At 56.0% G+C, this 13,266-nt stretch overlaps 1 protein-coding gene across 10 annotated transcripts in view; it reads right to left on the bottom strand.

The window, feature by feature from the left end:
* DGKD (diacylglycerol kinase delta) overlaps positions 1-13,266 on the bottom strand; it is a 111,053-nt gene that overhangs the window by 17,478 nt on the left and 80,309 nt on the right. For all 10 annotated transcript variants that reach the window (XM_045481775.1, XM_045481776.1, XM_045481778.1 and 7 more), the window contains 11 exons: positions 12,697-12,836; positions 11,249-11,333; positions 10,014-10,108; positions 9,809-9,908; positions 9,459-9,732; positions 8,103-8,249; positions 7,117-7,245; positions 5,575-5,671; positions 2,536-2,646; positions 503-599; positions 163-270 (listed from right to left, as the gene is read on the bottom strand). In XM_045481775.1, the coding sequence (XP_045337731.1) occupies positions 163-270; positions 503-599; positions 2,536-2,646; positions 5,575-5,671; positions 7,117-7,245; positions 8,103-8,249; positions 9,459-9,732; positions 9,809-9,908; positions 10,014-10,108; positions 11,249-11,333; positions 12,697-12,836 (1,383 nt within the window). The remainder of the gene's footprint in view (positions 1-162; positions 271-502; positions 600-2,535; positions 2,647-5,574; positions 5,672-7,116; positions 7,246-8,102; positions 8,250-9,458; positions 9,733-9,808; positions 9,909-10,013; positions 10,109-11,248; positions 11,334-12,696; positions 12,837-13,266) is intronic.

Here is a 13,266-nt window from a genome sequence, read left to right as displayed (position 1 = left end):
CTCTGACCACCCGCACAAGGGAAGAGCTCTACCCACACCTCCGCACCACCCTCAGAGCCCCAAGAGCCAGAAGGCTCCATCAGGGCCGGAAGTGGTAGACACTCCTTGAAGGGATTACCCACACCCAGCTTGGGCCCAGCCACCCAGAACCCCCATACGTACATCATCTTCCTTGGTGCCCCCCCAGAAGTTGGTCCCTCCGGCATAGCTGGGAATGTTGAGGACAGCAATCCCCTGGAGACTGGGGAGTGGGATGGGTCGCCCATCACACTGTGCGGCAGAAATGCCGGAGAAGGAGACAAGGGAATGACAGCATCAACCTGGTCCTTCTTCACCAGCAGCCCGCCCGCCCGCCCGCCCGCCCAGGGCGGAGAAGGCCACCACCACAGCTGGGCTCTCACTGAGGGACCTCAGGGCAGCGGGAGCCCACACCCAGTGAGGAGAAGGGCTCACAGGAGACCAGGCAGGCCCTGGCCTGCCTGCAGGAGACCCTCTTGCTCACCTCCAGCAGGACCTTCTGCTCCAAGTTCCTGTAGGTTCTGTGCAGCAGCTCTTTGGTTCCAAGAACTCCGTACCACATCATGTTCTTGGTCCGGCTCCTGGAGGTGGAAAGCAAAGAAGTGACAGGACCCCCGCTCTCTTTATACGGCTAACGGCAGCCACTACCGCAGCCGCAGGAAGACGTCCCATCACACAGCAGTCAGACTCAGCAACCACTCACAGCCCCGACATCTCAATAAGGAAGGGCATTTCCTCATTATGTGTCGATGTAAGATGTGCATAAAGAGACACGTTTAGTGATAGAAAATTCTGCTGAAAAGTAACATTCCCAAGAAAGTAATTTTACCTAAAAAAGTAAAAAAGACATTACAGAACCTCACAAAAAACCGATAATGATTTTTTTTCCAGCTAGAAAATTATGCTTAGCATAGAAAATTTGGGAAGCGCAAAAAAGCACAAAGGAGAAAAAAAATCCTCCTAATCCCCACAGCTGTGCGTCCCGATGGTAAAAACTTTGGTGTATTTCTTCAGTCTCTTCTAAGTCTTTGGCTCACGGGGGAAACAGCCAGTTTACAGTCTGCTGACCGACTCTGCTCACTTGGCCCTGCACCCTGCGTCCAGACGCCGGACTGATCACAGCGGGGCCTTTCCCTACGGGCCCTTGTCCACTTAATCCCCGCGACTGGACCCAGCCGGTTCCCAGTCCCAGGCTCCGTAAGTCACGTGGCAGTGGCCCCTTTGCACACACCTCTTTGCAAATGTTTCGTTACTTCTTAGGATAGACTCGTAGAAATGGAATTCCTCCTAGACCTTTTCAAAGCTCTTGATACAAACTCAGGGATTATCCTAGCAGGGGCCCACAGTTCTAAAAATGTATTGCACATGGCTTTGTCACTCACTATCTTACTCTGTTAAATTGCACGCATTTTCATGCCTTTTCAGTTATTTTTGAACTAACGGGGGCCTTTTTAAAGGAGTCGGGCTCGCCATCATGTGCGGAACAACAGAGATGTCCCTGGGGGGCTTCTGAGACACTTTCCTCCACTCAAGAACCCCAGCATTCAAAAGTTTCTGGAATTCTTAAGCTTGATTTTGTTTTCTGAGAAATCTGCACCTACAGAGCACCTGGGTGATCACCAGGGCAACTCCTTAGGTGTGTGAGCCCCTCCCACCCAGCTCTCCCAGCGTCCCCTTCCAAATGACAACGGCACCAAGGAAGCAGGGGGCACATGGACGAGATGGGACGACGAACAAGTTTGTAGGCTCTCCAGCAAGGGGCCCCGACTCCTGCATCAGCGGCTGTCTCTGGCCAAACTGCACATCAGCTTCTCCTTTGCCAGTTCTAGAATGTCAAAGCCGAACGGTCTCCTCCTCCAGGTGATTACTGAAGGGTGGGGTGGGAGACGCTAACTCCCTGCTTCACTTCTCGTGTTTTCCCAGGGGAGACGGAATCTCCACCTCAACCCAGGGGGAAGCTGCCCATTTCTCTGCATCCCCTCCCAAGGCAGGGAGGGATGAGTAGACGTCATTTAGGGGGGAAAAAGGAACATCCCCAAGGACACCCCTCGGGCCTCTCACGTGGCTGTCTTCCTACAGAGGGGTGTCTCCTCATGGGCGTGGTGGGGAGGCAGCCGGGCCGCCCCCAACGCCGCCGGGGTCTCACGTACCTGGCACAGTACCCTCCTAGCACACTTTGTCACCTGTCCCTCTACAGCACCACCACGACTTATGAGGCAGACCCTTCTGAGTGACTGCAGTCACTCATGTTCTCATGTGGAATTTGTCCTGACCACACCAACCCTGAGGGCTGGAACCCCCCTCCAGGCTGGCCTCCCAGACCCCCAGCCTGGTCCCACCCACATCTCGTGCAAGCACCTCTCTTTCCAACAACGAGGCACCTGGTTTTCACATCTGCCTTCTGCCTCCGCGCTCTGGACACCCACTGCCTCGCTGACTCTAGCGGTTCCCTCGCTACCCGGAAGGGGAAGCGAGGACGAAGGAGCAGTGTGCACACAAGCCCGCCACACCGCCTACCTGCACTTCTCTGGGTGCTCGTCACGCTTGTTGTTGAAGTCCAGGGATATCTTCGCATCCAGGCCGATGCCAAAATAATTGTTCATGACGCACTTCTCCGTGTAATACTCTCTGCAAAGGGGGTTTCGGACCCATGAGAGCCGCAGGTCGCTTCACAGCCTCCCCCTCCAAGCATTTCTCCCTGGGGGCAAAACTCATGGCTCTTCCTTCAGTAGCAGCTTTACTGAGGCTCAACCTCACATACTGCCTGAGGCGCCCATTTAAGACTTAAGACTCTGATATCTGGTTGAAATTTTTTTTAACGTTTATTTATTTTTGAGAGAGTGAGACAGAGCATGAACGAGGGAGAAACAGAGAGAGAGGGAGACACAGAATCCGAAGCAGGCTCCAGGCTCTGAGCTGTCAGCACAGAGCCCGACGCGGGGCTCGAACCACAAACCGTGAGAACATGACCTGAGCGGAAGTTGGACTTTAACCGACTGAGCCACCCGGGCGCCCCAGGACTCGGTGATTCTTAACATATTTGGTTGTGCACTACTATGCATTTTAGGGCATCTCATCACCCCAACAGCAAGTCCACAGCCCTTCGCCATCAGCTCCCAAACCCCCCACCAGCCCTGGCAACTCCGATCTGCTGTCTCCATGGTGCGCCTACTCTGCCAGGTTCGTATAAACGGAATCCACGAGCACAATGTTTTCAGAACGCATCCGTGCTCAGGACCTCATCCCTGTTGACGGCCAAACAGCACTCTGCCATAGACGCGTGAGCACCGACACGCACACTGTCGTGGACATGTTCTCACTCCTCGGCCGTGGCCCCACAGGTGCTCTGAGCCGTGTGGAAACCGTACCGTGAGGAACTACCAGACCGGGTCCCAGAGCAGCCGCGCCATCTCACGCTCCCACCAGCAGCGTGAACCTGACCGTATCTATGGCACACGTGCTCTGGCGTCTTCAACCCAAGGCCTCCCAACACGCCTTCCTTCCCGAGATCCGATCAGAGCAGCGAATCCCAGGCCCGGGGCCAGCACTGCCCTTTCCCGAGTCCGCTGCCCACGAGACTCATTTCATTCCAGCTTCTCGGCCTCCCCCGCAATCACTGTGGCCACCAGGGCCACACCGGGGCTCCAGGGCCCTCCTTTCCTTCCAGGAGGCTGGCTGAAGGAAGGAGTCCCTGAGCCTCCACCCAGAGGAAGCAGCAAGGAGGAAAGTCGGTGCCTGGAGCTCCTGGGCTCTGCAGGGAACACGTCTGGGGTCAGAACTCGAGGTTTTAGCTTAATTTCAGGTTAATTTCAGGTTAACAGGCATGTGCAGCCTGATTTGGGAAGCCATCACCACATGGACCTGTTTTTAGGACACATCTAATCCGAGTGCCTACCAGCTTAGTGAGAGCAAAGCTCAGGGAGAAACTGTTTTCTGAGAAGACGACCACGTGCTGACCAGTATCTACAGGTCCTGGGAAAACGGACAGATCCAACTCACAGAACCAGCATGGGGACAGGGGAAGGGGGATGAGGAGACCGGGAGCAGGGACCTGGGAAGTGGGGGATGGCCAGGCCCCAGGGGCCACCACAGGCAAAGGCAGAATGACCACAAGTCTAGGGGTCCCAAGCTACAGCCCCAGCACACCGCCCTGCGCAGAGGGAGGAGAGCAGCTGGCCTCCCCGGGTTAGGCTCCCGCTTCCTGAAGCGGAGAGGAGGAAAAGACACCGATGCTGCCAGGTGCGGGACTTCTGGCCTCAGGGGAAGGGAACAAACGAAATACTTGGCTCAGGGGGCCCTGTGTCCGCTGCTCACGGAAGGCTGTGGCTCTGGCCTAAGGAAAACGGCACCAGGGAGCGTCAGGACCAGAGCCCCGTGGGGCAGGCAGGAGGCAGTGTTGGGCCCGGGACAGGGACACTGAGGTGCCTGGGCAGGCCAGAGGCTGGCAGCAGGTAACTCCACTGAGGCCACCCTGGCACATCGGGGGGTCAGAAACGGCCACTCTGCACACTTCCAGCTCTGCTCTCAGAACCCACGGAGTCCGTGCAAGCTGCGCATTTCTGTCCCCTCCCCCAGCATACCAGACACACGCGGCTGGGAACATGCAACCCACTGCCACCGGCCACACTGCCCAGAACTTGCCATCAACCAGCAGAAAGGGAAATCTAGAAGACCAGATTTTCAAAATACCGTTTGTCTCCATAACGGCCTCCATACACACAAGAACGAAGTCCACTAAACTGCCTCGTCAAAGTCCCCACCACCTGAGAAACAGGGCAGAGGACACAGCACCAGCCCACAGAGCAGCATCGAACCTTCTTCCCTGTGACGGCAAACCTGGGACAGTATCTCCCAGATTCAGCCCCAGAATCCAGGCCACTGCAGCACCAATAGGGCAGAGCGGGGGAAGGAAGGATGTCGGGACAAGGTGCCAACGCAGCACTAGCTGGGTACGGGAGAGCGACAGTGAGAACAAGGACCAAGTCAGCTCCCAGCAGGAGTTTCTGAACCTGCCAAAAACCTCAGGCCAGGAGAGATGTTCAGGAGCCATAGACGCGTGACCTCATGGGAAGCTGGGATGAGCCGGGACAGGCTATGCCCGTCACACATTTCCAACCAGACTCTTAGCTGAGGCATTTCTAGGTTTTCCTTATCAGCTAACCAAAGCTAGAAAAGGACAACCTAGTCATCTGTACACGAATTCCTCTGGCCAATGCCAAATCTATTTTCTGGGCTCCAATATTCTTTTTGTTGTTGTTGTTGTTGTTGTTGTCTGTTTTTAACATTTATTGATTTTTGAGAGAGAGAGAGAGAGAGAGACGAACAGAGACAGAGGGTGTGCAAAGGAGGGGCAGAGAGCGAGGAAGACACAGAATCTGAAGCAGGCTCCAGGCTCTGAGCTGTCAGCACAGAGCACGACGCAGGGCTCGAACTCAGGAACCATGAGATCATGACCTGAGCCAAAGTCGGACCCTTAACCGCCTGAACCACCCAGGTGCCTCATGGGCTCCAACATTCTTTTAACATCATGCTCGTCTGGTTTACCCCCATACTCACAGGTTTTCTGATTCCGAGTTAAAGGGATCAGCATTAATTAACAGGCGACTGATGACTGAACCTCCAGGCAAGGAACCAGACATCCCAGCCCGAACGTCTGTAGAGGAGAGAACAGGAAGAGACAGCAGGTTGGGATTCGGTGAATTAAGAGAAGCTCATGTCTTCAAGGCTAAGGGACACACACTCTAAAACACTATTGTGACTAAATATTTCTAAATAACGTATAAACAGACCCAAATTTTGACATCTAAGTGTTTCAGGTCAAAAATCACCATCATAAAGCCATATTCATGGAGCAAAATCAAACACAGTAGATAGTAGAAACCATCACCTAAAAGTTCAAAAAACAGCTTAAAAAGACAGTGCTCATTACGCGTAAGAAGCTGCACCAAAATGATCTCTCAGTACAAGTAATCTTAGCGTTCAGTCCTACAGCTGCGCAAAGCTAAATTCATGAGACAGAAACATCAAGGAACACCCCAGGTGGCCAGAACCCTCAAGGAACCTGCACCCTTAAGTCACAGGGGTGCCTGAGTGGCTCAGTCGGTTAAGCGTTCGACTTCAGCTCAGGTCATAATCTCACAGAGTTCATGGGTTTGAGCTCCGTGTCAGGCTCTGTGCTGACAGCTCAGAGCCTGGAGCCCCTGGAGCCTGCTTCGGATTCTGTCTCCCTCTCTCTCTCTGCCCCTCCCTTGCTCGTGCTCTTTCTCTCTCTCTCTCTGAAATAAACATTAAAAAAACTGTTTTTAAGTTTTAAAGGCAGAGATAGAACCCTGCTTTTAAACCTTCTGGCAATCCACCCCTTCCAGTAACATCTATGTCTCTGGTTAACCAAATATGTCTCATTAGCCTCATCGCCCAAGGACTTCTGGAATTTTCTTTCTATTCAACTGAGATTCACCAAGAAATTGCTAACTCACTACGGGAGCCGATGGTATGGCATGGGCTCTGCCAGGCCCAGGAGGCCTCAGGAAGTCACCTGAAGCTGGTGACGGGGCTCTTACTGGCAATCTCAACCCCTTGTGCTACGCCTTCCTTCTGCACAAAGTATGGTCAGCCTCAACCCTATGCCGGGAATGCTGGGAAAAATGAAGGCAAAGACAGAAAAGTGGACTGTGCCCAACTCCCCTGGTGGCCAGTTGTGCCCTCCCACCATCATGCTAGAAACGACGGGATGACTCGACTGGCTCCCCGTCACAACCGTCCCCTCCCCTTTTTCTCAGGAGAACTCCTACTCATCCTTCAGTACCCAGCTCAGGTATTGCCCTCTCAACGACATCTTCCTGGGGCCCCAAGCAGCAATATGGGTGCTTGCTGCCCTTCACACTAAATAAGGGCACTTTTCACACCATGACATAACTTTGGAATCCTGTCTGTTTGCCACAGGCCTGTATATAAACTCTTGGAGGACAGGGACCCGGTCACATTCATTCTCACAACTCAGTGCCAAAGCAACAGATCCTGGACCTCGCTAGTTGGCAGCTTATCGCCTCAGGCGCACGGCCCACAGACACACTCAGCCAACCCACGGGGGACACTCACTCGAGAACAGGATCTTGGTGTTCAGTGCGGGCAGCCCATCCCGGTTTCCTGACTGGGGAGGAAGAGAGGCAGAACTGCCCAGTGTCAAACTTCCTTTGCTTATCAGCTTCTCACATGGGGATCTGGACACTATAAAATTATAAAACAGAACCAAAACCCATAAAACTGTCCAAAACAGAACATTACTCAAGTACTGGAAATGGTCATTAGACAAACGACCGTTCCGAGGGCTGAGGGGACTGGACAACAGTTGCCAGCCACTGGTCAGCCCCCTGCAGAGTGTACAAGAGGAAAGAGGAGGGGAATGGGAAGGGGGACAGAGGGGCAAGTGGGCCTGGACGCCCTTTGGGGGGAACACAGGTGCAGCCGAGGCTGGGATGGGCAGGAGGGGCTCGCTCCCGGTCACAGGCGGGGCCCAGTGGAGCTCACAGCAGATCAGAGCAAACCCCCCCTCCGGAAGACACCTCCCAGCAGCTGGTACAGGCTGAGGGAGGGGGCTGCACACAGAGGGGAGGCCGTGTCTCTCCACAGCGGCAGTCTGCGCTGGGGGCCGGTCCAGGAGGGATAAGCATCCCCCGGCAGACCGCCCAAAGGGCTAGGTGGTGCCCCGGCCAAAATGCCTGGCAGCCTGGCCTGGAGCAAACTGCACAGGTGCACAGAGCTCAGAGGCTGCAGCCAGGAACGCCTGGGCCCCAGGTCGGGAGCTGCGGTGCGCAGAAAGGACCACAGGCCTGAGCCCTGCTGGGTCTGGGGTACACAAGCAGGTTCTGAGGAAAGCGCACGCCTTCCTACAGGGGTCCCACTGGGTCTCCCCCAGGCCAGGGAGGTGGTGCACGGAAACAGGCCATGTGTCTGCGACTTTTTATACTGCCCGTGGCCAAAGCAATTATGAGAAGGCACCCTAAAACTTCCGGGGCAGGCTTTCCCACTACTGCAAACCCAAGGGGCTGATTGATGATGGCCCTGGGATCAAGACCGGCCGGTACCTTTGCGGAGGCTCCTGGCCTTGGCAACCCCACAGCTCTCCGTGGGACACACTCTGTCATCCTTCGGGTCTTTTCTCTCTTCCGACTCAGAGAGACCTAAGGTGAACCCCTCCTGTTCTTGGGTCTGGGCGTTCTGCTCATCGACAGCTGCAAGGAAAGAACGCCCACAGCTAAGCACGCAGCCACGGAGTGCGCAGACGACGACGTCTAGTGACACGGCGCCTGCTGTGCACAGGCTCCTCTTGGACTCGGTGAGCTTTCTTCCATATCCTCTCAGCGGAAGGCTCACAGCCCGACACTGCCACCCCGTCCCCACTGTTCTTCGAGTGCCCGTAAGAGTGCCAGGCACCTGGGCATCCACGCGGACGGGCTGGGGAGAAGGGGGAGAGCCGAGGGCTGGAAGACGTGGAGAAGGGGAGTGGAGTGAGGGCACACGGTGCCCAGAGGGGACGTGACAAGGGGGCCTCCGCCTGAGGGTCACAGTGGTGCGGGGTCACAACCCGTCATTCTCACTGGAGGACAAAGATGGAGTGAGTGGGAACGGGGTGGGATTTCCGAGGGTAACGTGGGCATACACAGACGGAGAAGGAGACAGTCCGAGTGCGGCTGGAGGCAAGGAAGCGCCCACGTCACCGTGCGCCTGCAGCGTTCCCTTCAAAGCTCAGAAACCAAGTCTAGAAAAGGAGTGACCAGCCGGCAAGTCTTTAATCTGACCCAGCCGGTCCCCACCCCCCACCCCCCGCCACCGCCCGCGGGCTTGTCGTAGAGTGAGCAGCCTGGCCGCCAGGCCCCGAGGACCATCGGCACCACAGCCTGGCGCCCGCCACACATCAGCCCCCACGGTGCCGGTGCTCCCACGGCTCCCCCACTGCTCCCACCACCTCCGGCTCGCCGGCCTCCCACCCCCGCCCTCCACTTCCCAGCCTCTCTCTCCATCTCTCAGCTGACAGCCTCAGCCACGGCCCCGACCCCGCCCTCCTCCCACAGGGCCCGCCCCTCCACAAAGTCGCTGAACCGCTGGGGCCACCGCCCGCCCGTTTCTGCCAAGCTGCGCCCGGGGTCGGGGCAGTGACAGCAGGGCCAGGCCCCTTCCAGGGAGCGGACCCCCACCCAAGGACCGGTCTGCATCTTCCCCAGTTGGGGACGCTCTCTGCTCCCTCCAGTCCTCCCATCAGAAGCGAGTGCAGTGAAGAGGGAGAATGTTCCCCAGCAGGCTGTCGGATACAAGGTGCTGCCAGTGACCCCTGGGCATCTGGTTTCGTCCTACACAGTGGGTTGTCTGTCACCGTGTTTGGGGGGAAAGAGAGTGCCAGTGCTTGCCTAAGAAAGTTACTTCATCATTAAGCCACCTACTACCTTTTTCTGTGTGTTCTATGATCTGCCGGATGGCTTTCTTCAGGCTATTGGCTCTGAGCATGAGCTGTTCCCGTGGACGGAATATCTGCGGCCGAGAGGGGCACGTCGACCCCACCGAGCGCTCCCCAGTGGAGCCGCAGCCGCTGCCCGCCCCGTCTCCATCTTCCACCTCCTCTGCGATGGTGGGGGGCGGGGTGGGCAGGGAGGACGAGGCCTGGGACTCATCGTCCAGGGTCTTGAGGAGAGAGTCCAGCTTCTCTTTCAGGACAGAGCACTGGCGGGAAACAAACGGAATGGGGCGGAGTGCTTCTCTGTCCTACACCCTCCCGCCCAGGAGCCCAGGGACAGACCTTCTTGGCCATGACCTCTGACTCCTCTGAGCTCTCTGTGGTCTTCTCGTAGGCCTTCCCCACCCGAGCCACAAAGTCCTTCACCGTCTCGCAGAGCACTCTGTGGGAGGAAACACGGAAAGACACTTTCAGAGAAAGTTCTGGCCGGGAACCAGGCACCCTGCGAGGTGGACCCCCGGCTCCCCCAAAGCCACCGGGCACTCACTTGGCTGAGGAAATCACCACCGAGTGCTGGTCTGAGGTCAGGATTTTAGAAAGGTGGGCCGCCACTGAGTCTTCATAGAAGAGGATTTGTTGCACCTGCAATTATCCCCAGGCAGGGGGTGCGGTGACTGGATGCTCCCAGTGAGTTCCTCGCCCACTCTCCCTGCCAGCCCGGGGCCTCAGTCCACTTCACACGCCAACCTGAGATTCGCCAGTGCCGGCTCAAAGATTTCAAAAGCTTGCCCAAGCTGTGGACAGACAGATCTTAACAAAAAAGGCCACACCAATAAAAGCCTGCAAACAGCTCGTGCTGCTTTTAGTCTGATTCCACACCACCAGCCTGTGCTGGTCACTGCAGGCTTTCATCGCAGCCCCTTACGGCAGCAAGGTGGACAGGCAAGGCCTCACTCACGGAGGTTCCATTCACAGCGGACAACACGTTTCTCGTTCTGGCTGGGAACTTGGCCCTGGCCCCTCTCCTTCTCTCGGCGTAAATTACCCCCTTCGCCACTGAGCGCTGCCTGCTGAAGCGGGATTACTGTGCGACAAACAGGCCCTAGCCCGGGGCGAGCCAGACGGTAACTATTTTAGTCTTTGCGCGTGCATCCTTCCTCTCTCAAAACCTACAAACCGTTCTCTGCTCATAGGCCCTAGCCCAACGTCCCTAACCCTCCCGATGGGGAGACAAATCTTGGCAGAGTGTTCTCTCCGCTCAGCCAGCTCTTCCAGTGGGGAGGAGCACAGCCGAGGGCCCCGCGCTGCACCAGCCTGGGCAAAATCTAGGCCCTGAGGGGACCGTTAAATCCGCAAAATGAAGAGAAGAGTTGAACACTGAACGAGCATAGCCTAACTGCATGGGCTGCAGGAGGGAGGGTGGTCACAGAGGATGTGGGACTAGAGAGAGCGCCTGGGGCCCACGGGGGACAATGGCAGTGGGGGCGCAGCCTTGGCAGTGTCCACTGCAAGAGCAGGAAGTCCTAGGAGACTGTCATGAGGGCCCCCAAACCCTGGGGTAGCGCCAGGAAGCCCCCAAGCGACCCCAAAGCCCGCGAGGCAGTCAGGATTCACTCAGGTCCAGCGCACCCCTGGGCTGCCCCTGCCCCCCTGCGGGTCTGACCTAGGGCAGGACGTTTAAGGAGCGGCTCATCACCAAAAGGTGGGGGAGGCGGCGAGAACCGGCGAGCGGGCCAGTGAGACAGTGCCGGGGCGGGGGGTTAGGGCGCGACAGCAAAATACCTCAGAGCCCTCGCTGAAGTCCTCAGTGCCGGTGGAAGAGGAGGCCGGCCGGGGCAGCTTGGTCTCGTAGGCCATGACGCTCCACCTGCACACATGAAGGCGGCTCTCAGCAGGTGGCCCGGCCCCCAGGCGAGCCCACGGCTCGAACTTCATCTGTAACCCCTTCCTCTCAACTCTGCCTCCTTTCCCTTAGCTGACAACAACCTTCACGAACAAGGCCCCGCAGCATCCCTGACGGAGGGGAAAGGGATCCCACAAACGACCATCTGCCTCTGCGAGGAACGGGCTCCCCTTCTGCAGGGTGCGAACACCCCTTGGCCAGCGGCCAGCTCGCCGGGGTGTGAGCGCTCCACAGGCACCGCAGGCACACACACCTCCCTAAAGAGAGAGGACGTGGCAGGGGCAGCCAGAGCGTGTGCTCAGACTCACGCTGTGAATCGCAACTCCCGGATCCTTCCTGAGACTTCGAAGTGTTTTCAGTGAAACCAATTCGCCACAGGCATGTAGTTAGCAGGCTTCCCCACAGCTAGCTCAGAACTAAAAGTAGCTCGCTCAAAAAGGATGCCGAACTATTTTTAAACCCACACAGGACAGTCACCCAGAACTTCAGATTCTTCTGGGAACACAACACGGGAACGTGGGACCGCTCAGCCATGCGACAAGGGCGACTCTGCCGACAGGTGTCCGAAGGGGGCAGAGCCGCCTTCTCCAAAGCCCTGAAGGCCTCTCGAGACCGGACCACTCACAAGCGCTCGGTTCCTAATCTGTTCTGTTGGCTTTTACCTTCTGCTTAATCTGATGAAAAGTTAAAAACTATTAGAAAAAAAGAATTCCTACTCAGGTCCAATTTTTTCTCTTTTCAACAACAAAAAAAATATTAGAACTGACCAAATGAACAAACTCTAATCTCTCAACAAGAGCTGGGATTATTTTTCTTTCACTGACAAGAAGAGTAAACTGCTCAAGTTCATGCAACTCCCTGTGACAGGGCAAGGATTTACATCTCAGATCTGTTTGACTTTTTTATGCCTTTTACTGAAGTATAATTAGCACGCCCTGTTATGATAGTTTCAGGTGTACAACATACTGATTCAACACTCCTCATTCAGGTCCAATTTCTACAAGCAGTTGCACAGGACCCATATTCAAGCATCCGACTGGATGGCTCAGTCGGTTAAGCATCTGACTTTCACTCAGGTCATGATCTCACATTTCGTGAGTTCAAGCACCATGCTGAGTTTGCTGCTATCAGCGTAGAGCCTGCTTCAGATCCTCTGTCCGCCCCCCCACCCCACCCCCGCCTCTGTCCTTTCTTTTTGCGTGCGCTCTCTCCCTCTCTCAAAAATGAAAGAAAAGACAAGAAAAGACAAGGAAAGAAAAGACAAGACAAGACATACACCTGGTCAAGGTGGCCTGCCTTGTTCAGCACAAGTACACCCTCCACTCACCGGTCCAGCATCTTGGTGCTGGCTCTTTCTAGCTTTTCCAAGATCTGCGGGAGCTGGGTGTCATCATCACAGGCTGAGCCCCAGCCTAGCACACGAGCCAGGTCGTTCCCTGTGCCGAGGGGCAGCACTCCCAGCTGACACTGACAAGACACAGAGGAGAAGACACAGCATTGAACACTCTCCTTCTCTGGTTACCTACAACGGTGGTTAAGTCCAGCAAGAGGTCTCGTCTACAGTGGCATGGCGCTCAGGCTCTAGGCAGAGCCCGCTGGACAAGACAGGGGATCTTCTAACCTGAGAGAAGATTCCAGAACCATCTGACCCACCCTCTCCCACACCCATTTCTCATCCTGACACTTAATCCTCTAGGACCTCTCTGACATAGATTTCCAAAATCTCCTCCCTTCCCCTTTTCACTGTTCTGGCCACAGTCCTGTCCCTCCCTGTGAGTATCTGAACCCCACAGAGAATCATTCTCTGAGTCAACACCACCTCTCCATCCACTACATCTTACTAATACCAAGTTCATCTTCCAAAAATATCACTAGTGTCCTTTCACCCCACTAAACA

This window comes from Leopardus geoffroyi, chromosome C1 (genome assembly GCF_018350155.1).
Source record: "Leopardus geoffroyi isolate Oge1 chromosome C1, O.geoffroyi_Oge1_pat1.0, whole genome shotgun sequence".
Lineage (NCBI taxonomy): Eukaryota > Metazoa > Chordata > Mammalia > Carnivora > Felidae > Leopardus > Leopardus geoffroyi.
This window is presented reverse-complemented; position numbering and strand designations above follow the sequence as displayed.